The following is a 26,750-nucleotide window of genomic DNA, read 5'->3' on the forward strand; positions in this document are numbered from 1 at the left end:
ACTAGAAAAGGCCTTTGAACCATGAATATGAATTTCCTGCACAGACCTGATTTCCTTTCCCGCCATTTCCATTCCCTTTGAAGACATTTGCCTTTCTCCCATCCACCCAGAGGGAAACACAGGGGACAATACGCTTTAAACAGTCTATACATCTATATTAGAAAAAAATCCTGCAGGTTTGAATGAACACACTGGAAGGGGACAAAGGGAAACAAAACGTTTTCACATGAATTTTGTTTTGGGCTTTAAATCTGAAACTGTAACATGCCAGAAATATTGTCCATAAAAGCAACAGTTTCCTGATGTTAGCCGCTAAGAACAAAGACAAATGGAGCGATAAAGAAGTCCAGAGTTAATAGAACTAATATGTGACGATGTAAGTTCTCATTGCCGTTATGAACCCTTCAGTGGCTGTTAGGTTGTGCGGTGTGAGTTTTAACATCTTGGGCTCAACACATGAGTGGCGACAAACCTGAGGGATCAGTAGTCTACAAGTTGTCCATGGTCCCACTGCAGAGGAGGGAAATGTAAGGATTTGAGAAATAATTTGTCGGTCAAGCATTTTTCTCAGTTTGGCATGTGGTCTGAGCTCTCGGGCCATTTATGATACGCTCCTTCATTCCGCAATGATGTCCTCCAAGCGTTATGCAGTACTACAGATCTAAAAAGAGGAAGACCCTGAGGAAGAGAGGGTTGGAGTGGAATCTAGAGGGTAACTCCATGCCCTCAAATGATCATTTTGAATGTAGGTGTAAACTGACGGAAGTAAAAATGAGTTGCAGGGTGCTGCCTCTCTGTTATTTTGGCTGAAGCAATTAAGCAATTTAATCAAGTCTTCAGTAAATTGAACCAGTTTGTGAAAAAAGTGTTTTAATTCTCAAAAACTGAAGAATTTGAAGTTAAAATATAATTTGGTGCCATCTTCAGTGACATCAAGCGCTGTTCATCGACTGTGTTAAGTGCATTTGTTGGACTTGTATGCTTTAAAAGTCATTGGATGCATTCATATTTCCAGATCCATTTCCAGGCTAGAACAAGACTAATTTTAGTAAATGTTTATGAAAAAGGAAGAAAAGAAAAATAGAAGTAAAATGAAAGAATGATTTCTACAGGTGTGTGTCTGTCCAGATGTTCTAGCTGTTCTAAAGTGTCTCACTCACAATATGGCACAGAACAATGACATCAGTACTGTGGCAGTGCTCAGCAGAATCAATACTGTTATTGGTAGAGCTATATGGAGGACAGCATAAAACAATAACAGCCCCTTGTCGAAAGCTAAAAGAAATTCTCTTCTGGCATTTTGGGGAATGTCATCTGCACTGCTCTAGAGAGCTGCATGACCAGCACTGCTTTGTATTTTCCCACAACATTACCACAGCAACCCAGACAGAAAGGCAGGCGATCGGACTCACAAATCGATAATTATTCGCTTGCAAATAACGGTGTGAAGTGCCCACCTAAAGATCTGATTTGTGAGGCGAGTGTGATTTATCTGCAGCCTGACCATAGCATCCGAGTCTCAAGTGGATGCCTGATTTTCATTAAAACTGCATTGATACCCAAAAATACACGATGACCAGAGGAAATACATTGACTGCCATTCCGATAGTATCCAAACAACAGCTGAGAAATGCTTATCAGCACACTTTTGCATAACATTAATCAAATGTAAATGTCCGCTCTTTAAATGTAAAGAAGAAAATTTGATTAAAAAAATAGAAGAGAAAAGTATACTTAAATGAAGCAGTAATAGCATTTTCAAATAATCAAAAACCAAAGTAAAATAGAATAGAAGAATGAAAACAATACTGTATTCCTGGGGACAATGACATTCTCAGATATAATTAATAAAATATGTTTTTTTATATATTAGTATCTCTGCGTGATTATTTAGGAAGTAGTTGAAAATTAAACTAAAATGTGTGTGACGTTACATTTTATTCTAGCTGGTAATACTGAGCCTGAACAGGAAGATAGTATTAAAAACACAAGGACAAATATCTAATGGCGCATTTCCACTAGCTCGGCACGACTCGATACGGCTCGGCACGGCTCGGTTTGGTTGTGTTTCCATTACAACTGAGTATCACTTCGTGCCTCCTTGACGTGGGCGGGGTCGTCATAACATGGCTGCGCGACCAGAACAACAACAACAACATACGAGGAGGATAGCATGGAGGACATCGAGGTGCTCGTGTTGCTGCTCACCCTGTGGCTTTCTGTCGCACAGAAGGCAAGAGAAGAGAGCCAGAGAAGACTCCTGGCCGCCAGACAAAACAGTATTGAAAAGTGATGACACTCATCGGCCAATCAGTGGAAGGCAGTCGGCTGACGTCACGTTTAGTAACGCTTCGGCCAGCTTGGAACCAGGGCTGAGGTGATATGGAAAATCAACCCGGTTGCAGGTACTGCGTGCTAGTGGAAACACGCAATAGCGCGCCGAGCCGAAGCGAGCTAGTGGAAAAGCGCCATAAGAATGACAGTTAAGATATTTATCTATATCAGCATAGCCAAATTTACGGTTAAGAATACAATCTTTATAATGAGCCAGTATCAATGGCCATAATCCATATATATAATAATATTTACATTGATAATAATTTCCCTTTTACAAATAAACTATTGAAATCTAAAAGTGGCAAAAGCCATGTACTCTATGACCTATAAAGTGAGATCTGGCCTGAATAATTAAATACACACTAAATTAGGACAATGGCCTCTCTCAGAAGCATGCATAAAATATGGGGCATTACAGAGGCATGGCATGTGCACATAAAAAAAAACAAAAAAACAGCACACACACACACACACTGCAGCTGGTCATTAGACTAACTTGCCTAGAGGTACCCACTCAATATTGAAGCATCTGCTATATCCAAATTTATCTTGGCACAATCACTGCAGGGCACATACATGCGTATGAGTTTGTTTATAACCTTGATATTAAAAACTGCATAGTCTGGCCCATGTTTATGTTTAGATCTGTTTTACTAATTTATAGGGTCTAAAAACCAGGAGGTCACTGCTTTATTTTAAAGAGTATGTGAGGATAAGCAACCCTTAAATTAAGATAAAGTTGGATATGTGTGTGAACGTGAGTGTGTTGTGTTTCCTTATGTCACTTTATTGGTAATAAATAAAAAAAAGAAGGTAGGTCTGAAAATAATAGGCATAGTGAAAATAGTAGGCATAGGTAAAGTAAAGAAAAAAAGCCTCAAAGTTTTTCCACATATCTCCACTTTCTATTATGTGTGTTTGTGATGGCAGACAATTTGAAGGGCCTGATGAGAACCACAATAAAAGCACTGACTCACCACCCAGGGACACAGGCAAGATAAAAAACACTGTGACAGTGCCGCTGTGTGACTTGAGACTTGAGTTTAAGGGCCTGTAATGAGTGCTGATCTGTATCCCCTGAGATAACCAAAATCAGTTAATGCAAAAGGACTCCTAACTACCAGAAAACTTCTTCCCGAGGGTTATATGAACATTTACAGGCTGTCACTGTTGTAAAAGCTTCTGCAATTTGATATAGTAAAGGTTACCAAAAATTGTGAACTGGACATATTTTTGGTTTGCATTAAAACATTTTTTTATCAAAATATGAATATTTTTTTTAATATGACAAAAACCAAAACATTTATTAGCATTCGTTTCTGGAGATTCTCTAATTCTGTCTAACTCTTACAGTTCAGGGGTGCTAGTAATCCCGAACAGGAATGTAGGAGCAGTAAGATGCATGACGACAGTTGGCCATATCCATAGCTAAATTGTCTAGGTACCTAACTTACTGCACTTACTCTAGCACTAGTTATGCTCTTAGCTGTTTGGTTTTGGAAGGAAATGCACTTATAATTTCTTGTGACCTGAAGTTCTTTTGCCTACCGATGTGGAACACACTTATTGTAAGTCGCTTTGGATAAAAGAGTCTGCAAAATTACCGTAATGTAATGTAATCTAACCAAAGCCACCTCAGCTTCCTCTACATCACAGTCGGGCAGAAGATCTGCAGCTGTGCGCACAAGCAGCTGCTGAAATTGGGGTCAGTTTGGCCATTTCAAGGTAATGATAATCAATGAGTGCATCATCTGAAGGCTCTCATTCCATCACTGCTCTTTACCATGTGCAGGGAATGTCTGAACTTAGCCCTGTCTGCTCAGAATCAACAACCAGCTATCACTGCACAAAGCATACTGACGAGATTCACCAATTACTCTGATGTCGTGCAAACGCATCCAACCTCATTAGATCAAGGTGGCTATAGATCTTGGAGCCACACATAGCAGTTAGTCTGCACTGGCTGCTTCGCCCAAGGGCATGATTGGAAAAGCTTGGTTGAAGCAGCTTCTGCGAATGTTTAAGCTCTGACATTTCTGTAGTGAAAGGCAGGGTAGATATTATCATTACTTTCGTTTCATTATTTGAAGAATACAGACTGCAATTGACTTATATACAGCCGCAAGCTAATATGGTTCTGATTTGCAGGAGAATATATGTAAAATGGAGACTGAATGATTAAGAAGTCACAACATTGCCTGAATAGTATCTTTATATGTCATTAAAACAAATACACTCTGTAATGGGTGGAATAACTTTGAGTCTGTATACAACTTCATGTACAGAGTGAAGGCTCCTATACTGTTCGACTCGAAGCAGCTTTTTGTCTCTGCTCTTGCTGCCTGCTCTTGTCTGCTTTCCACGCAGTTCTACTTTAACGAGCCTATTGTTTTGGTGTCAGGGGGGAAAAAAACAAGTAAAAAAACCTCTGGCGAAGCACGTCTGGCTTTCTCCTATAGTACACTTTATCACCCACACACTTATAAATGCAGACAAAGGTTAAAGTTAGTTATAAATTCAACACAAAACCTCCTGCTAACATGAGCATCTGTCCTCACATCGCCGTCTCTGCTTCTCTCTCCTAGACTTTCTTTGGTTTCAGACATCTGTGGTGTGACAATTTAATCAGGTACCACCCAGAGCAAGGAAAAGAGAAGGATGAAAAACAAAGGGTGCAGAAAATGAGGGGTGAAGGGGAGGAGTCAACAGCCATCTCCTCGCACCTCTTCCTCCTCTGCTTCTGTTGTTTTTCTTCTTGCACCTGTTCTCTTTTGCTCATATTGTCTTCCTCTAAAATACCTCAACCCACTATGTGCCTATGAAATAAACATTTTTGCCCCTGCCTGTTTAACTCTCAACTCACTCCCTCTACATTCAACTTTTCATTCTCCTTTGCCTTTTCAGGCCTTTTTCTGCTCTTGTTCATGCGTCTTCACCATTTTAAAAATAATTCCTACATAGTCTGCTTATTTATACATAAAAAAACAACAACCGTGTGTGCTTGTGTGCGGTCCATGACTGTATTTTCATTTATCATAGCCATCAGATACCCTGCCACCGCTAATTTTTATTGATGTATCGCAACCAGTGCAAATTCATCTTATCAAATTTACCCCAATCCACTTCATTCATTAATTTGCTCTCTCCGCTCTCTCTGCCTGTCTTCACTTGGCTCATGCTTCATTAACGCATCCAAATAAATACAGCCGAAAAAAAAAAGTAATACCTTCACTTCAAAGACCATGCAGTCTGTCAACAAACTTGCGCAGGCAATTAAGACCCCCTCAGCTGGATGTTGGTGACCTATTTGTTTTGCATGTGAGTGTGCACATGTGTATTAAAGCTGTTTAGTTCCAGAGCTACCCTGATTTTGTTTCCAACAAGCAGTCTAACAAGCAGTCTAACAAAAAGCAACAGGGTGTGACTAAATATGCTAGACTGTAACTGGTAGAGACCTGCTTTATTGCATGACTGGATAAAAATAACTTAAGGTGTTTAGGAGACAGATACTCCTCGGTTGACCCAAACAAACCGATTTCAAGCCAGAATGACAAACGGCTAAGTTGATCGGCTATTCAGCTCCCGTAGTGAACTAAGAAGTGGGGCTGCTAACTGTATAGAAGTTAAAACTACACAGACAGTTGGAAAGAGTGACGGAAGGAGGTAACAAAGTTAACACGGATATCAAAAAAGATTTTGCTTCAGGCAGAGGCTGTAGGTGGGACTTTATGAAAGTGACATGGCCAAGGCCCTGCTGTCTTATACTGGAAAATGGTCACTCTGTATCTTACCACGTTGTTTCTGCTGAGGACCTCCAGAATATTGTTGAGCAGCTCTAAACTATTTCTTCTCTCATCATGAGGTCCATCAGCCATACTGGCCAGTGCCCCGCTCAACTCCCGCAACATCATGGGTAACAGCACATCACGGCATTCTGCAGAAAAAAGAAGAACATGTGGTCAGAGATGACTTGTCTAATAAGCAAATACATACTGAACACACACAGTGACTGGAGACAGATGGTTTTAAATAAAGAGAAAACAGATCAAATTGAGTGAGACATATAAGGGAATTATATTTCATTTCCATTTTTGTGTTTAAAATTAAACATAAAAATTTCTAACATCAAGACAGCATTTAATGGGATTCCCATCTGATCGACTGCACCCACACAGCTATGAATAATGATGCCTCCAGAATGCGTAATGGAGAGATATCAGTCAAGTGTATTTACAGCTCAATGCATGTCAGTCTTCCACACTGTCAGATACACAACCAAAACATCCATCACCGTGCCCAAACATTTTTTTCTTTCTCATCTCTCTGATTGATCTTAGTCTCCTCTGCCATGGAGGAAGCTGAGAAAGACGTGTGTGATCCATGATGTCTGTTTACATCCATCAGCAAGAATCTCAAAACTTCCCCATCAAATTAAGTTTTGAAAAATTTTGTGACATGTGGCCTTTTTCCTTGGCAGAAGATGTGCTCTGTTTATCTTCCTTTTTACTGTACAACTTTTGGAAATTTTCCAAGCCGAATAAAGTCTGCTTTCGCTTCCAGTATTCATTTCACAAACATAAAGCCATTAAATCAATTTTATTTAAACATGTCCAATCAGGAATTCCCTTTAAATTATCTATATTTCAAGAGTGACTAAGCGAATGAAAAAAAAATATTTCAGATTTTATAGTACTTTAAAACATCACTGAACATACTTTTTGTCAAATTCAATTAACGTCTCCTTGTGGTCCATTAGTCTGTGTGTCAGCACTGACATAAATCTGGTGTTTAAATAGAGATATATAAGGGGGAAAAGGTGGCTTGGATTTATCAACATGCTGACATTCAGACCAGTCAGCTGCAGGGCTGTGTGCATGTGTACAGTGCAGGACGAAGGCCATACAGAGGAAATGGGCAGTTTGAACTAGAGGGTTGATAAATGTGCAACATGCATGTCTTCAACACTATTGCATTGTTAAATAGGAAAGATGGCCAAGAAATGGACAAAAAAAATAATCTTAATTAGAAAACAAACAGCCTGTAATGAGGGAAGGGTGAAAAACTCTGTCAACACTGGTTAAGCTCCTCAACAGTGGAGAGACCTCAGACAGTTGAGAAAGTATCAATGCAGATGAGGAGACTGTTTGCACTCGATGGACAGGCAAAATTTGATTGTTTGCATCAAAGATCCAAAAGGTCAGCGTCAATCTTGTCCCATCTGCCAATACTTTTGATCAGTGACACCAACTCGCTGTCTAGCATGGCACATACTTGACCAAAAGACAGGCTGTTGTTGTGACATTGCTTACTGTAGGAGTTATGAATATTATCATGTGCTGATGTGTTGACTGTGCAAAACTGTCTGAGCTTCTCTTAGGCTAGTTAGTTTAAAAGCAGCAACTGTTGCAATCAGTTTACCAACTCACTGACCAGGCTAGTGATATAATCATTATGCTGTAGTTGGCTCTATAGAATGGCATTTATACAAAACTTGCAACTGTTAAGCAAAAAATATATAAAAACCAAAGTTTTTATATATTCAAAGTTAGATTTTTCAACATTCATCATTTAAAAAGTTATGCAAGACAATACCTTCCCTAAAGACTTGGCTGGAAACCTGGCTGGAGAGTTCTCTCTTTTTGTGCGTTCCCTTGTTGTTCTTTTGGTGACATAAGCCGCATTCGGACAGAGCAGTTCTAAGAACGCTGTTCTAAGAACACAAAGCTAACATGGAGAGCGGGGAGGCCACCGTGTTCATGGTCTGCATGATGGTGATATTAATCATGGACGATCACATCGGGCGTCTAACATCGAGGCTGGAAGAGCTCACAGAGAGAGTCAGGATCGAGCGCAGGCGACACTTCTTCTTTCATGAAGGAAGGAGAGCAGAGCGCCGCAGACAAAGGAGACGACGTGTAAGTTTAACTTATGTGTCGTATGAGTAAACATTTCAGCCGTGACAACATGACACGGGGCGTAGCTACCGACCACCAAACACCTACGTCAGATGTGTTCCTATAGAACCCAGAACAGACCCAGCCTCGGAGAAGGAGCTAAAATGGTTATAGGAACTGAGGGCCGTGGTCCCGAGTTCCTGTATGTGCGAATGCGGGAAAAAACGGCCCCGTTCCTTAAAAGGTTATAGGAACTGCCAAAGGTTCCTACAGTGCGAATGCGGCTATTCACACGTTTGCTAGGTACAAACAGCCTTGTATGGGGACTTTTCAGATGTGATCATCCTGTAAAAGTGAACATTAGGGTGCAGAGGAATTGTGTTTATATGCTACTGTGCAACTGTTTTTCAGTCTGTAGTCAACAAAACAGTCGAACTAATAAAATCCAATCAAAATCATGATCAATGTCTGTCAGAGCAAATGTATCTGTATCAAAAGTCCAAAATTACATTAAATCAAGGGCAGACGTGTTTTATCATGAGACATTAGCTATTGAGCAAATTTCAAGTTTGAGGGAGTTGATTTTGTTATCATACTGCAATGACTTGTAAAAACTCATGAACCCTAGAACGTAATAAAAAAAATTGCTGTACCACTTGCATTAATGACTATCATAATGTAAACTGGAAGCACGGAAGATTTACTTAAATGATCAAAGGAGGCTATACACATCTAATTCTGTTTATTGAAGCCAATTTACCAGGCACTCTAAATGCAATAGCGGTCTATAAAAATGATATGTGTGTCCAGTTACAACTATGTACAACGTGTGATCATAATATATCAAATATCAACTGATCCTTTCCCTCCTTGCAACCTTGACCTCTCCCTTTCTTGTCTGAGTCTCCCTGTCTCCTTCTTTCTGCTCTTCCACATCATCAATCCCATCACTCTCCTTGTAGCCTCAGGTAGACAGAACCCATTAAAAGCTCATTTGGGCTGATGGTCGTTAGATCCATTATTAACTGAACTAAACATCTATGCCTGCTGCGTGGACCCTCACCACAACACTCACTCTATTACACAAACAGGAAGCACACGAATGGAATCACAAAGGGATTTGAAAATACACATGAGTCACTGAATGTCCTCAAATACTTGGGAAGGGGGAGGTTTAAATAAGACATTGGGGGGATCCAGCAATAAATGCTACAAATCTATTAAAAATAACATTTTAAGAACTAGAGAAAATAGAGACATCGAAATAGAAACATCTCCCGGTTTATCCTTTCAAGAAAGATAGTGAATGGTGCCGTAGCTGTGACAAGCAGAGTATTCAAGTTGAAACCCAGCTAAATCTGCTTAATCCACCAAAGCAGAAACTCATCATCTTTTGTCCTTTCAGATAGAGAAAACAGGGGGTTGTGCTTTATAGCAGTATTGTTGTGGAAGCTTAAGAATTAATCCATCAGCCTTCTGGCCTGGATGTACCATTAAACCTGTGAACCTGTGCATGCAATAACCTGGCAAAATAACCCTAGTGACCCATGCTAGTTATATTGATCTAACAAGCAAACCCAGTTGTTATTTTTGGGCGCAACTTGTTCAGAGGAGCGAAAGTAAAAGGGCAAGAGGGCGGGGGAAAGGAAAGGGTGACCTGCGGTGAGACACTTTTCACATACAGGCATGAATAAAAAAAATAACCACAAACGAAAGAGTTAATGTTTAGTTCTTTCGAATAACAAAAATAAGTCGTCTTTTTTTTTTTTTTTTTTTTTAAAAACACCTTCTTTGTTTAGAACCTTTTGCCACGCTACCTTATGAAAACTGTTGCAATCCAGCTTGACTTTGGCTGAGACTCTCTAAAATTGTCCTTCGGTGTGTGTGTGGTTGTTTGTCTCTATGTGGCCTTGTGATGGACTGGCGACCTGTCCAGGGTAACCCCGCCTCTCGCCCGAGGACTGCTGGGATAGGCTCCAGCCCCCCCTGCGACCCGACCAACGGATTAAGCGGGTATAGAAAATGGATGGATGGATGGATGGAAATAGAATAGCTTGCTTATTCTACAACCTTCAATGGATTAGTGAGAGTGTATGCTGTCTCGTTTGATTTAATTGGGGTCCATCTCACCTTGCAAATAACTTTTACAACTCCCTTATATGAGCATCACAGATGATGAAGCACAGGCTTCCTTGGTTATGTTCCCATAGACTGTGTGTCTTTAATCACTGATACAGAACAGTGCCTTTAACTTTGTAGGTCTTTCTTATTACCTTACCTCCCCTGGAATAGCATGAGGGGTTTTAATATCTACCGTTTGAGTCTAACAATGAAGACCTTTTTAAAATGGGCCATGGTCCTCAGGGCTCTCAGTCGTGTAAGGACATCGGGAACAACGGTGTGCTGCTCTCACATTAGAGTCATTCTTTAAGAGCGCACGGCTACTTAAACAAACATTCTCTCTGGATCACCTCTGGCCGATCACACACTCACATTCCAGTGAAAGAAAAAATTGCAGACTAATATGAAGGGGAGAAAAATGTACCTTCAATCCAACAGCTATCAAATCTGTGACCTGAGCAAACACCATGGATGATTCCTGCATTTCTTATTTGACTTTTAAGCCGTCTGACTTTGAATGCAGTTTAATTTCTTGCCAAGTTGGTTATCCATCAGTAAATTTCTGTTCTTCTTTGAGACAGAAATCTTTTTATTTCCATTGTTGCTCGTTGACAAAACCCAGTTAAAAAATCTGATTGGGCCCTTGAAACAGGATGTCGTCTACATATTTAGGATTTGCACATGGAAAGAAGCAGATTGTTCAGGCACTGGAATAATTTGCAAACCATTTAAACCCCATATTCAGCTGAAAATGTTAAAAGAAAACAAAACATTGAATTTTCATATTTAACCTTGTAGCACCCAAGCATATGAATAATCATTGAAAAAAATCATTTTGGCTCTTCTTGCATCTTTTTGGGTGGGAATAAACCAATATTTTTGGAATTTTTGGAAGTGGGCTATTTTTCTATCATTTTAGGCAATGTTGCATATTTGCAACTGTGGGCTTTCCTGATTAATTTTGTTCACAAAACCAAGTGATTCTCTGCAGATCGTTTGGCAAAAAAGGTATAGTGAAAGTTCACCAGTAACTGCTGCTACCACAATAAAATGTATATAATAGACCTTTATTGAACATTCTTAATACAAAGTGCGGAACGTAACCATCATAAACTTTCCATTCAACAACAAATCAAACAGATTTCATAGATCTTTGTTGTGAAAAAGTGAAGCACATATAAAATGCAAAAAATGTAATGTAAATAAAAACGTACACATGAATGTAAATAATGTATGTAATTTAAAAAAATCAAATAATGTAATGTAAATAAAAATAGAAATAAAAATATAATGTAAATAAATAATATAAATAAATAAAAAGCTTGTTGCATATCTGCAACTGTGGGTGCTACAAGGTTGTTGATTGCTGTTTGGCCAATTAATTTGATCTATTTTCCACCATGCTCTAATAAAAAAGGTGGGACAAGGGCATGGTGGAGTCACAACAGGTTATGTTAATGAACAACCATCTCTTTTTGTTTTCCATATTTAGGCAGAGAAAGGCTTATCGGCATTAGTAGAAATAGAATAGAAAAATACTTTATTCATCCCTCAGTAGGGGAAATTCAAAGGTTGTTAGTTGTAGGCATCTAGTTCAACATTTGAGAAGCATTTATCAACATATATTTTCAAAGAATTAGAAGATTTCATTTCGGGTACATGATATAATTTAAAGAGTCACAGGATCTGCAGGAAACTCTGTATTCAGAGGACAAGGCCTCAGAACTTCACGCTGCTCTGCATTAAAAGCAGGTGGAATTCTGGTGGAATGTGGGTTCAAACTGTTAAAAAAGGTAGCATCCAAGATGGTTTGTGGGATGCATTGGTGCGAATGGAAATATGCAACTTACATAACTATGGAGTCACTATTAATGTTAAACAATATCAACAGGTTTTGGAGAAAGAAAGACAATGCCAAACCCCATTCTGCAGGTTTATGAGGAACAGTAAAGAAGTCAAACTGGTTTGACTGCAGAACAGACCTGTTAGCCACTGAAAAAATCTGGATCATTACGAAATAAAAGAACAAAGGGTACCAAAGGTACCAGAGGGTACCAAAATTGTTAAGCAGCTGAAATTCTATATCAAGCAAAAGTTAGAAACTATTTTGTTTTCAAATCGCTCTCCTCAAAAAACAGGTCCCGAGCAGAATGCATTATTAAAATACAGTTGATGCAACACAGTGGTAAGCATATAAACTGTTAATATTTGTTGATGGGATCGAAGATTCCCGGAATCTTGGCGTGCTGATAGACTCAGACCTGACCTTCAACAATCATATCAAATCAGTCACCAAATCAGCCTTTTATCAACTTAAGAACATATCCAGAATTAAGGGTTTCATGTCCCAAACAGATCAGGAGAAGCTGATTCATGCTTTCATCTCCAACAGACTTGACTACTGTAACGGCCTTCTGACTGGACTCCCCCAAAAGAGTTTCAAACAGCTGCAGCTCATTCAGAACGCTGCAGCCCGAGTTTTAATCAGAACAAAGAGATCACATCACATCACCCCAGTTCTCAAGTCTTTACATCGGCTCCCGGTCAGATACAGAATAAATTTTAAAGTTCTGCTACTCGTCTACAAATCACGGAACGGTTTAGGTCCAGAATACATGAATTACATGCTAGCAGAGTATAAACCCAGTAGAGCTCTGAGATCTGCTGACTCAGGTCAGATAGTGGAGCCCAGAGTTCAAACTAGACACGGTGAAGCAGCTTTTAGCTGTTATGCTGCACACAACTGGAACAAACTACCAGCAGAACTGAAATCAGCCCCAACTGTAAGCACTTCTAAATCCAGGTTAAAAACATTTCTCTTTCGGTGTGCTTATGGTTGACTTTATATTTTTCTTTTTCCCCTCTTCTTTGATTGCTTTTAACTGTATTTTAATTTTTATTCTATTTTTTTATTCTCTTTAAATGCTTGTTTTTATGCTGTTTTATGCTGTTCTTTTAAATGCCTTGTCTTTATGTAAAGCACATTGAGTTGCCTGTGGTATGAAATGGGCTATATAAATTAAGATGCCTTGCCTTGCCTTCCAATGCTGGTATTCTGTTTTTGTCAACACCGTACACGCAGCTATAGTTTCTTTGTAAAATAGGTTTGTACAATTCTACTGGTTTTGGTGACTTTCCCTGATATTTTACTTCACTTCTTTTAATTCATACTTTTCTATGAGACCCCTAGTCCTTTCTGTATAATGAAATCTCTTTCTGTTTGACTTCCATGTTTTCCTCTATAACTGACCTCCTAAACATTTTCAGTCACGGTATACGCACTGAATAACGGGATAAGCACAATTAAGCTGTAAATCTCAAGTCACAATATGTTATTGTATCATCTTCAATCTACTATTCTTTTGCAGTTATTTATTGGATTACCTTCAATGCCAGCCACTTCCACTTTTATCACTGCCGCTGTGAAAGAGCCCAGTTTCCCCAAAGGAGATCATTAAGTTTCAACACTCAAAGGATTATATGTTGCTGTAACTTGAAAAATTACATTTGTTCATACACTGTGCTCCTCTGTTCTGCTTATATACATTCCCTCGCCTGTCATTTAGTGCGGCTCTGTCCATCATAATTTAGCTTCTCCAGCAAAGCCGTTCAGGTCAAATTAATTTCTCTAACTTTTTAAGTGAATGTATCAGCAATAATTCATCCAAATGACAAGGTTTGTATAAAGTACAATAAGGGTTTTAGTGAACTCCTATCCATTATGCAATACAATCAAGGGGTGTCTGATCTTTCCCATATGAATCTCACTGCATGACAACAACCCTAAATATAAAGCCACAGTTTTAAAGATATTGCTTTAGAGGCAAGAAGAACGACAGATGGTATCACTCCCATGGAGTCCTGAGCTCACCATCATCAAGTTAGTTTGGGATTACACCAGACAGGAGTTAGTGGAACAGCCTGAATTCTCAGGGGAAGGGTGGATAATTTTCAAAGATGCTTGCAAAAAATCCACCTGCACAGTATCATGAAAAAAAATGCGTACAATTGGTGGAGGTTAAGTCAGGATAAATAAAACATGAATTCCATCTGGAGCATTACTTTTGAGTGCATTATCACTTTACTTTCAGTAGCAACATCATTCAAATGAAATATTGTGGAATAGCACAACATGGGCTATGTCCCTGCATCTGCTCTAGCCCGCATTTTTCAGAAAGAGCTTCCTTTTAGGCTATTTCACATCCTTCGTAAGATCTGGCATAGTTTAACCCCTAATCCTATAAAGTTAAACCATTTTTGCAGAGGGTTGCTAGCAGCTGCTTTGTAATGAAGCAGGCTAAAAGGAGATGCTGTCTGAAAGGCTCAACTTAAGGCAAGAGGGGCAGTGGCAGGGGAGAGTTAGGGGAGGAGAAACTGTGCAAAAGGCACCAAACACATGGATAAAAAGAAGGAATTCAAACTGATGCAACATATTTCCAGTAGGTGCATTTTGTCCCCATTTAAAGCAATATGAAGCATATGCTAACACATGCAAAATGGAAATTGACATGCATTTCAAAGGAGCTTTAAATGGAAAAGAACAATTTTTACATACAAACACATGCCTCCGACTAAAACTAGCATTAGTGATTTCACTTATGACTGCACTTTCCCTCACACACCTCTGTTTCTATGTTCCAGATGTGATTTAGTTGAATGTTTTGGGATTCTGCCTGTGATGCAACAGTGCAACAAATCAATTCAGCCACGCAGTGCCAGAAAGCTTTGCCAACAGGCACTGAAAAGTACATGGAAATCAAGGTCTGTGTGTGTGAAAATGTGTGTGTTTCTACAACCTGCTGACCCGTGTGCATATATCTGCACAGATCAGTTTGCAGTTATTTAAACAAATGTGCTGACACACAACACAGCGTCAAAAACGCATCTGTATTTAAATCAAAATATCATTCTTATTCTATTGTGTGCCCTAATCCCAGCTGGTGATTATTAATACCAGTGTATGTTTGTGTGTCCACGTATGAATTTGTATCTGATTCGGTGCTTTGCTGCTATGTGATGCGTAAGCGCTTGAATCTCTTTGTGCCTGTGTGAAAATGTGGTTGAGTGTTTTGGTTCCCCAAGTTTGTGACAGCAGAAAGGCGCTGGCATGCCGCCACACAGGGAGCAGCTTTGATGGCTCAGCAGCCAGCTCATCTCTTCTCTGTTCCTTTTTTTTTTTTTTTTTTTTTTTTTTCATTTGACAGCCAAACACAATAAACTACAGCACACGATAATGAGATGCAATATCAGTTTCTGAGAGCTATGTAAATCAGAGATTTTCTCCACTGTCTCTCCATCCCCGTCTCTTCCCTCCTTTGGATGCAGTTCTGTGCTGTCGGGAAGATAAAGTGATAGAAAAGACGATAATGAGGAGGTTCAGAGGCGCAACGACAAGTAAATCTTGTGAAATGAAAGGGAGCTGGGGCGATGCCAACTATCGCCTTGCTTGGTGATGACTAAATGTCTTTCTCATGTCCCTGTGGGTGTTCCCTATCATCCACTCTCCTTCCATTTTTCATTTGTAACCTCCCTTCTTTCTTACTTCTTCCCTTGCTTCGTCTTTAAACCTCATTTTGAATTTGAGGCCATACATTTTTTTCTCTGTTTATATTTAGACTGTGCTTGCTCATCCACTCCAATTCAGCAAGCATGACTCGTAAAAACATGATAACATTTTTGAGAACAATCTTTTTTTGTTCTTCGTAAAAAAATGTGGAGCATCTTTTTATCTTTACATAAAATTGACTTTACATAGGTAAATGATGACGATGATATAAAGTGTCAACTAGGGCATTTGTCACTGTTTTCACTTTTTTTTATTTTTGCTTTGATACTGTCATGTCTGATAGGTATTAAGTTTCTGGTTATTCTTTAGTTTTTTGCCATGTTTTCCTTAGTTTCTCTTGCTCTGCCATCAGCTGCACTCACGTCACCTGTGTTTCTCCCCTCAGCTGCACTCCATAACCAATCACCCTCCTCAGTATTTGGTTTCCAGGTTTTCTCATGCACATTCCCAGATCCTTCTGTCATAGTGGGTTGTGGTTGTGGCGTGGAGAAGGAGGACCCGGACCCGGATGCAACCAATAACGTTCGGATAAAGACTAACCAGGAACTTAAAACCTAACTAAACTAACAGACATGACAGATGCTGGTTAGGACCTGGTAAACCAAATGCTACAAGCAAAACCAAAGTAAACACAGTCACATCAAAGGATGCTTTCTTGATTCTAACATATGTTGAATGTATTTTTCTCTGAAAACATACACACAAACACAAAAAATATTCAAAAACATATATGCATTATACACAGCATGGGTTAATCGCTGCTCACTCCACACAGAGTTCTATATTTGTGCCAATTAACCACACAAACAAGGACATGGTAAGATAACAAGCGCTAGACACTTATGATACTAGCACTAATCTCTTAAGTGTTTTTTTCAGATTCTTTTTTTTTTTAATCCTGTGTTTTCATTAACAGGGTGAATTATTTTTCTTTCCATCCAGCTTGGACACCATCGATGAGTCACCCTTTAATAGCCACCACTCATCTCTGCCTTTCTCTTTTGCTTCATCCTCTGTGTGAATAGACTGAACAATCATTCTGTTGCTACTATTTGTTGCCACTACACTGATCAATTAAACGAAAACTGATCACTAGAAGATAAATGCTATGCGGTCTCCAACTCAGTGCTTTGACCGTTCAGCAGATTTATTTCCATTGTCCTCCAATTAAGAACTTATGCCACAAAGCTGCTGGCTCCATTCAAGCTTACGTCCGATCTTTGTTTTTAAATCCTGTTTTGAATAATGGGGCTCGCACTAAGGCTGAAGCTGTTCATATCATATCATTAGAGTATCTCCAGTTCATCCACCGCAACACCTTTTTGACAGCTTATCTATTAACCATGTGTCCAAACAGGGAGAGACTGACAAGCTTTAAGCAGAAATTGCTGTAACCTAAGAAACTGGCTTCCCTATTCAATGGTAGCTACTGATAAAAAACGTGGCGCTGTCATGTTACTCTCAACATTACTGAACATTAACACATCCTTACATCTGTACAAAATGAATTATGGGTAAGTGTATTCATACACTGTGTCCCTCTGCCGTCCTTGTCTGCATTCAGTTTCTGCTAAGATCCCCCCACAGGCACAGGCATCAGAATATAAATTAGACGGAGGGAGGGTGTGAGAGAGAGGCATTTCCCAAAATGATTAAACTCCTTTCACTTTCCTCCATTAGTCTCATCCATCCCTCGTTTTGTCCATTCCCAACCTCCCAAACTGCAATCTCTACAGAGATTGAATGACAGCCACCGCCTCCCGCACTCTCATTAACCTTCTAAAGCTATCAAGCCAAAGCTCTACAATAAGTGCTGTTATTTTGGGTCAGTTTGAACAGCAACATTTAAAACTCTCATGCAGCAGATGGCTTATCTGCTGTAAAACACCCTAACAGACATTTATATACACAAATGCCGCTGCTCGGACTCATTTACATTTACACTGATAACGCTCTGTAGCTCTCGCCATCACTCTTGACGAGTGTTTGTGAGCAATGTAGTGAACGTGATATGAAGTCTACTGTGAACAAAAACGTGTAACAAAGTCAAATATAATGTAGCACAGCTTAAAAAAACAGAGGGAAACAGGAGGAGAAAAAGAGAATAGAAGTGTAAACATTTTAGATGTGTCAGTTCATAGACAGCAAAGTGAGGCAGAACTAAGAAAAACACTTTAAGACAGCCTGAGTGAGACCGTCATAAGACTATTATGCTGTTTTTTCTGATTCACATGTCAGTCTCTTCATTTATCTCTATAACTACAGACAAGGCATGTGGCAGATGGGAGCTCAATTGCCCAACCAGCAACCTGTTGCACGCACATATTCCCACTCACTGCTTGCTGCAGTAAAGTCGACAGATTTGAAATTACAGCTCAAGCAGCTGCTTCGAGAATGGCCAAGCATAGAAATACATCATAATAATTGCAGGCATTTGCGATGCATGCATTCACTTGCTTACCTTCCTATTGACCCTTTTAAATATACTACTTTACACTCTGTACTTATGCATACATTTGGTCACAAGAAGTAAAGTAGGTATATCTATTTTTAAGGCGAGAACCTGCTTTGTCACATGTCAATAATTTAGTCGATTAAAACCCCTCTAAGAAGCCACATTCTTTCCACCTGAGCCTACAGTAACCTGTCACTACTGCTGATTAGTTTGAGAGTGTAGGGACAACCATGATCACTCAGCGCTGATTAAATCCTGACAATAATAACTGTTTGGTGCATCACTCATCCATATTCATCAAGCACTGGCATGCCTCTGTTAAGTAACCACCTCAGGAAAATACAGACATGGGTGTGAACAATACTCTACAAAGTGTGGCAGTAAAACTAAAGCGAAGTAATGAGATTGCTGCCGTTTATACCGAGTGTTCTGACAACATTAAGAAATACATTTACTGTGCTAGCTCCTTCTGGTTTTCTGCATAATGGGCAATCCTTACATCTATCTGTGACTCTTACCTTTACAAAAGGATTATTCACATACATATGGGGTTTGCTATAATCATTTTGATATATTTCAAAGAAAGGATGGTATACATGGAGGAGGAGAAATGGACACGTCCTAAAACACAGTTTTTAATGGACTAAATCGGTCAAGCTTTGGGACATGAGAGGGCGAAAAAGAAAAAAGAAAATAAATGACTCATACCACTGTCACTGTTCTTGCTCCCCTTGATATCTCACTTTGTTTTGTTTCCTTCATCTGAGTTGATGCTCTCAATCTGTCACAGTGATTGCCCGACGGAATAATAATTTGCCTAAATTGAGCCATAATGCGCCTTGTAAATTTAATTTAGTCTCAAAACCAGATTAACCCACATGACAGTTTGCACATGTCTATCAATGCATGCGTGCCAGTATGTCCGTGTGCACACTGTGTGTGTAGATACACTACATGCTTGCCAATACCTTTAATCCCAGGAGCCTATGCTGAATAAGTCCAACAAGTATAACTGACAGAGGACAAAAAGATGTCCAAATCCTTTCAAAGACAGCCCATGGATGCTACCAGTCATGGAAAAGCCAAGAACATGGAAAAATAGAGTTGGTAAGGTGGACACACATATGTAAAATTCTTTCAAACCTGGAAAAGACGAACAATTCATACATCCAAGAGACCATGTGACTGGACGTTATTACAGAAATAGCACCTGCTCGTGTACTAAACAACTGCAGAAGAGCAACATTACTTAAATGTATTTCAATGATTTAACATACTAAAGTGCATTTAAGGGCTTGCATTATTCTGGCTTTCACCAAATATGCTGATATTTGTTTCAGAAAGCTGCAGAATAATTTGGATCAAGTTTCATCCAGTGTGTGTTTTCTGCAGAAAAATTCTGCCAAAGTAGTTTGCAGTAAACAACACTCTCTGTGGCGAGAAAATATTTTAGTGGCAGTATGTGAGGGTAGAAACTGTGGAACAAACGTATGCTGCTCATTATGCGCCCAGTGGTTTTTCGAGGAGTGTGAATAACAAAACAAGAAAAGGTTACATATACATTGTGCACATGGAGGATTAAAAATCCACTTATCCAACATACTGTTGTCCTTCTGTTTACTTTCACACGCAAAACCAAATCAAAACACTTAACAGTTTTGTTGTCTGTACATTCCCACTCGGTCAAATCTGACCAAGAAACTGATCCCCTGTTCCACAGGGACACACATGGACAAACACAATCCCCTTCGATCATGTAACTGCTCCAACATTGGAGTGTCAGTGTCAGTGCCTTGATATTTTTCCCTTAACATTGAGCTTCGTAGGTCTACTTACACAGACAGGTACGGATATTAAATATGCATTACTGTGCGATGATGGGACACGGGGGCCATTAACTATCATAAATATGTAATTCAGCCCTGCTGCACAAATTCAGTCTGCTGAACAAATAGCACCGTAGCATGCATGCCCACTGATTAGCATCCCAATGCTAAAATGCATCTCAATTAGATTAAGTGTCAAACCTAATCTGGAACAGCAGGGACTGAGACGGAATCTTAGCTGGAATAGGTTGCAGCCACACTGTGACTGAATTGGATAAAGCGGGTAAAAAAAATTCTTAAAATAATTATGGATGGATGGATGGAATCTGCAGGCAAAAGCCTCATCAGATGGCAGGTATCACCCACGATATTAAAATGGCTGGTCTTAATCTTTTTCCATATTCACTACCAACACCTACTAAGGCATGAACAAAGTACCCAAGTTAATGGACAGTTTGAGGCTGGAAGGAAAATGTCGGAAAGTCAGATATAAGTTAAGGTCAGATAAACTAATGAAACTATCTTGAGGTTAAAATAGCACTTACCTAAACACAGACTTGTTTATCTCAGCAACGGGGACTTTAGGTGACCTTTACCGTCAGTGGAAGGAGTACATTAATCAGTGCTACTTGGACTGATTGTAATAAGATGGAATGTGACTGGGGCCCATTGCACTGATTGTAATAAGAGTGTCTGTGACTCAAACAGCACTGAAACTGTACGTTATAACATTAACATAAAATGTCTATATTCATCATATATAAAAGGGATCGTGAGGGAAAGAACTTTGACCAAACTAAGCCCAACAATAGATAGTAGTTGTAGCAGCCAGCAGACAATTCTAAATTAAGCTTCTCCGTACATCTTCAAAACTAGTTAAAACAGCAACATTAAGACAAATTAAATATTCAAAATTACAGTAAAGCAGTTGCTTTAAACTATTTATATGCACACCAAAATATCCTTTAACTATATGGCTAAGGCTTTATTCAACAAAGCTTGGCTGGATTGTCCCAAAAGACAATGGAACATTACCCTTTTAGTGTTATCAAGATAAAGCCTACTGAGCAGAAAGCACTCGTACTCGTCAAAAGGCAGAGAGGGACAAGTTGTCTTTTCAGTCCTGCAGGAATTATGCAATGTTTAACAGTTATTTTGATGTAATCTTCAACTTTATGTGAGAATCCAAATGGTTGGATCCTGTGAAAACCTGTGATTGGTTTTTGACACTTAATTAATTATGCTGTTGGCTCGTACAATAGCTCATGCAGAGGCCTGTATCTGGCAAAAAAAGAATAACTTACCTTGTTTCTGGAAGAGTTGGCTGCTGACAATTTCAGTCATAGAGGCCACCTTCTGTTTCTGGAGTTTCTCAGGTGGGATGCAGGAATAAAAGTCATGCAGCAGCTGACTACAGAGAGAAAAAAAAAAGTGATTAGAAATTGTGATGAATGACAGGCAATTTAGGTTACAGAGGTTGTTTTCTTGACAAATAATTACAGAAAATAAGTATCAAGAATTTTCTACACATTATTATCAATGTTCTGAATTATTATAACCAAAATCTCCTTGGTCCTTTACACAATGCACTGCAGAAGGGAATAAAGAGAAGAGTATCTCTTTAGTCCAGCTGTAAACATCTCACCTTTAGAGTTAAAAAGATTTGCAATCACTAACTTAAACATCTGTATAACAGAGAAAAAACACAAACCAGAAACACGAGCTGAGCAACGTATGCTGCATATGCTGAAAGGCAAACTCTGTCTTAATTTTTTGTCTCCTTTTTGAACTGCTGTGTAACGGAAAAGGTTTGTTTGCCTTTTCATGTGCGTAAGTCGACATGAGGACACGCTGGGACACAGAAGCTCAGTGCAGCCTTATCAGGCCCACCAATCATCTGAGCTGATTCTAATTAAAATCCAAAATGTCAGCCTGTAACCTATGGACATGCAAAGGACAGAGCCAACAAAACACGTGTGCATCTGACAAAATCTTTGTGAACACGCCACTCCATTGATTTCACCACAGGTGAGTTTCCAAAGTGTTGGAATGTAAGGATGCAGGAGATGAGAACACTTTGATGTCCACCTACTGCACTGTGATTGTTATTCACACGCAATTCTTATAAAGAATGCAGTGGGTACCTTAGAGTGTAAAGAAGCGCTGAGGACAATAAGGGGTGAGTGAATATGTGTCGAAGAGAAAGAAAGACAAAATGAATAAAAAAAGATGAAATATTTATATAAAATATTTAACTCTGCCACTCAGCGTCTCCGTATCATTTACAGCTGTGTGTATTTCTCCGTGTTATATGAGAAAGGTGTTAAAAAAACAAACAAAGAGGAGGCTAATGAGGCAGATAAAGATAATCTACAAACACATAAATGGACACACATAAGCACACACAGGTGACAGATCCATTCATTATGAGAATCTGTCTAAAATTGAATGCAGAAATTCAAGAAAACTACATTTTTCCATTAAGTGTTCTGAGAACAACTGGTAAATACCAGTTTGTAGAACTGCAAGACGACATATAAGAATGCTTGAAATTCAGAATCTGGAAAGGAATAATAAAAATAAAAACAAAAATATCTAGTAGCTTAAGTGGTATGTGTACTTGTGTAATTTCTTGGGCTATAAAGAACAGAGCATTTTTAATCGTGGGTCAAGGGGAGGTTAAGTGATCTACTTCAAATGGTTTTGTTGTTAAGGAGTCTGAGAGGAAAAGAGAGATTTTTGCTTGATGGTTTTGGTAACATTGGAATTTTACTCAGGGAGTGAGCGTGAGTGTTTTTCCCCTGTCTCTATGGCAGTTTGATGAGATTTTTATCACCTGGTGAAGAAGGAAAAGCAGAAGAATAAGGGTCACTGAACAAAGACAGGAGGAAAACTCAAACGGCTCCTATACATCCCCTCTGCCAATGCACCTGAATGACATTAAGGAAAATGTGCTAGTGAGTGTGCCTCTGTATGTTTTTCTTTTATAAGAATAAGCTTACCTCAGGAGTTTGGCATCAAATACTTTCTCAACATCGCGCAGGACCGTTGGCAGGTACTTCAGAGCAGCAACCTGATGGCACACACCCACACAACAAGAAGCACTGTGAAAACTGCTGCCTTAAACATGTGGACCTGCGGAAGGTGACTTTATCATCAAACAGATTATCCTCACAATGATCCATCTCATTTTTCAAGGGGTGGCTTCACTGTTTCTAACATTTTGCCACAGGATATGTCTGAATGTCTGTTTGGGTGTAAGTAGCCAAAAAGCAGAAAACTGATGTAGTCAGAATCAGATAACAGAAGTGGGAAGATGAGATGAAGATGAGACAGAAAACAGAGAAAGTGGAGAAGGGATGAGGAGGATAAAGAATAGAAGAATGGGAAGATAATGCAAAGAGAAAAGCTAGTTGGGGAAGTGTGCATAAAAGGTGGATAAATGGGATTACCCTGAGCAAAAGTGTGGTGGTGTAGTCTGTTCTCATCAAGCTGTTGATGGACTCGAAAAGCCTCCTTAGCGACTCCTCAAACTCACCCTGTTCCTTCCCCTCGTAGAGTCTAGGAGGGCAAAAGATAATTCAACATGAAAAACTGAATATGACAGACAGGCAGAGTGCATGACGGAATTCCAGAATACATGACATATCATGTCTGGCAAGGAGGATGGAACGATAACAGTCGAAGTCAATTGTACGATAATTACAGATTTTATTTTCTGGATTTAAAGCATCCAACTATTTCTGAGAACAACCAGTAACTTCAGAAGGATATATATAATCTTGCAGTTCTTGTTTTAGTTCATGATAAGAGCTGATTCGAGGGTGGAGACAATGGCTTCTGGAGTGAGAGGCATCTATATTAGCACTGACTCAGTAACCTAGCAACAACTGAATATATATCTAAACTTTTGTGCTTGTATTGAAATGGGTCACCAGCATCATACTTCCTTAAATTATTATAATCCTACACTGGGGCTACAGCAAACTTCTAATTCAGTACAGTAAATTTGATCACAGAGAGTAACTAATATAGTATTAGGTTTACACGATATCATGCTTCAAAGGCTACACTAAATACTGACAGACACTGACTGCTGTAGTCACAACATCAGCTAACTAAACAAAAAGACTGGGTTATCTTTGTTGTGGGTATTCCCTTTGCATTCAAAAACCCACACAAACCCATTAAATCCCACTTCCTCCATGCTTTCCAAATGTTACTGTCACCCATGTCTCTATCCCACTGCCCCACCCTCACCCCTTTCCTAACTATCTTCGTGTGACTCAGTTGTGCATTCGTCTATTACAATTGTAAGTGCCGGGGAGATGGATTAGTACAGTATGTGGCACACAGCGAATTTAGGGTGGAGGAAGAGATTAGGCGCACAGTAACACGCAGAGGTTTTATCACTGGGCTCTTTGCAGAGTATAGTTATGATTACAGAAGCACTCCTCTGCTTAATCCTAAAGCCCTGTCTGTGTTTAAGGATGAGCCTAGAGAGATACAAACATACATCAGGGACAGTCTTAATGCGATCACAGTCAGTTGTGCACTTTCTCCAGACATATACACTTGAATCAACTGGTTGTGTCTTCTAAATGATAACTCAAAACTGTTGGTACAACTTTTCACTTTACACTAACAGAGCGTGATGCTCAATATAAATGCAAACCTGCAGGTGGAAAAGAGGGAGGTATAAAGGGTTGAAAAAGAGCAGGTTAAGGGACACTAAGGATGAGTGTTAGAAATAAAGGCAGGAGGTAGAGCTCAATTGCCTGTGACTGTGGGTGAAAGAAAAAAAAAAAAGGCAGGACATGGCATCTCCAAACATTTCCCCATAAGTTACGAAATCTTTGTCTTAGCAAATGAGCCACAAACGACACCCACATGGAACATAATTTCGGTTAGCTTCTTGTTCGGTTTTTGAAAGTGTTCAATGCTGCAATTAGGCAGCATCACGTCGGGTCAAATTTGAAATGCAGATATTGTGTAAACAAGGATATGCAAATAAGTGATCCATGAACCAAAAGCTATTGAAATGCATTACTGCTTTAAGAGTTTTCAAAACAACATGAAAACTAGAATAACCGGCTTGTGGTTGTATGCCTCTGCTGACAAATACAGTTACAGGTTACATCAGTATACGTTCACAATCATATGGTACAGATAGCAAAAACTTTAAAGGAACATCCAAAAGAAGTGTTTTGGGGTTTTTTTTGCCAAAAAAATGCTGATGCTTTCAGCATCGCCCCCTCAGTTCCTGACAAACAATGGCACAAACTGAAATAGTGACATAAAACTAGTGACAAAACAAAATGTCTCTACTCAATGCCTTTTCTGTGACCAATAAGCGAGATTTTGTCATAAGGCACATAAGAGTACATTAAGTGTTGTATCCAAGTGCATTTATGCAGTCATACACCATGGGCTGAACAGTAGAATAGTAAAATGGTTGGAATTCTTTAAAATTAAAAAATTTAAAAACGAGTCGGCAAAGATCGGTATTTCTATGTAAAGGATTGAGCAAAGTATGCACTTGTGTGTTTTGAGTTTTGTGTCATCATGAGCAACTTTTCCTAATTCAAATAGAAATTAAAAATAGGTCATGAAATCATTAGATGTCATTATAAGAATATAACATAATGTAAAACACTCAACTATTGTGGTAAAGAAAAAAGATTACATAATCATATTACAAGTCATCGTGATAATATGACTTACCACTATGGCTATAGTCAATTAATTATAAAATTAATAACAAAAACAGTTTTCGGTTTAGAAAACATTTCTTTTTTTTTTCTTAATTTCACAAGACAAATTAAATCTGTTTTCACTGAAATGTTTTAAAAATGGAGAAACGGGAAGTGGGACAACAGGGAGCAAGTAACACAAAGGGGGAATATAGAACACAGTTCATGAGGATCTAGACTGGACAGGAGGGGTCAAAGCTATAGACATGAAGGGCAAAAAATGAGGAGAAGAAAATAACTAAATCTGATATAGTTGTGCCGTATATATACTTGAAGTAAACATCCCACATTCTTTGTAGTTTTTGCATGAGCACGAAGCCATTTTGACAGGCCATAAATCTTCAATGCCTTCAACTTAACCACTAATGATTGCGAGTGCTCCTTGAATACCAGATTACCTATTGGCCTTACCCGTCCTTAAACCACAGAAAAATTAATAGAGAATGAAATCTTTACATCAGAGGAAGCTTAACTTGTCTGCATCATGTATATGGGAGACAACAGACAGAAGGGAGAAAAACAGAAAAAAAGCAGAGTAAGGTTTATCGCTTTGAGACATCCAGGGAGGCTGCCAACTGAGACTCAGTCAATCAGAGGGAACGGGAAGGTTAATGTGATGCACGAAAACATACACAATGACATGTAAACAGAAGTGTGTGTTCCCCCATATGCCTTCATGTTTACATAAAGCACAAGGAAATGTATGTGTTCATACTAATGCAAATAAACGAGCACTCTCTAAAAAACAAATCCCCTCTTTTTAAAGTGAGGGATGCTAAGCCACTTTTTCATGGAATT

At 39.1% G+C, this 26,750-nt stretch overlaps 1 protein-coding gene across 1 annotated transcript in view; it reads right to left on the reverse strand.

Moving 5' to 3' along the window:
- Window positions 1-26,750, reverse strand: part of dock2 (dedicator of cytokinesis 2) — a 94,614-nt gene that overhangs the window by 49,468 nt on the left and 18,396 nt on the right. Inside the window, exons 22-25 of the mRNA XM_075481438.1 lie at window positions 23,652-23,760; window positions 23,202-23,272; window positions 21,504-21,610; window positions 6,129-6,271 (exon numbers count right to left, since the gene is read on the reverse strand). Of these exons, the coding sequence (XP_075337553.1) occupies window positions 6,129-6,271; window positions 21,504-21,610; window positions 23,202-23,272; window positions 23,652-23,760 (430 nt within the window). The remainder of the gene's footprint in view (window positions 1-6,128; window positions 6,272-21,503; window positions 21,611-23,201; window positions 23,273-23,651; window positions 23,761-26,750) is intronic.

Source organism: Odontesthes bonariensis, chromosome 13, assembly GCF_027942865.1.
Source record: "Odontesthes bonariensis isolate fOdoBon6 chromosome 13, fOdoBon6.hap1, whole genome shotgun sequence".
NCBI classification, from domain to species: domain Eukaryota; kingdom Metazoa; phylum Chordata; class Actinopteri; order Atheriniformes; family Atherinopsidae; genus Odontesthes; species Odontesthes bonariensis.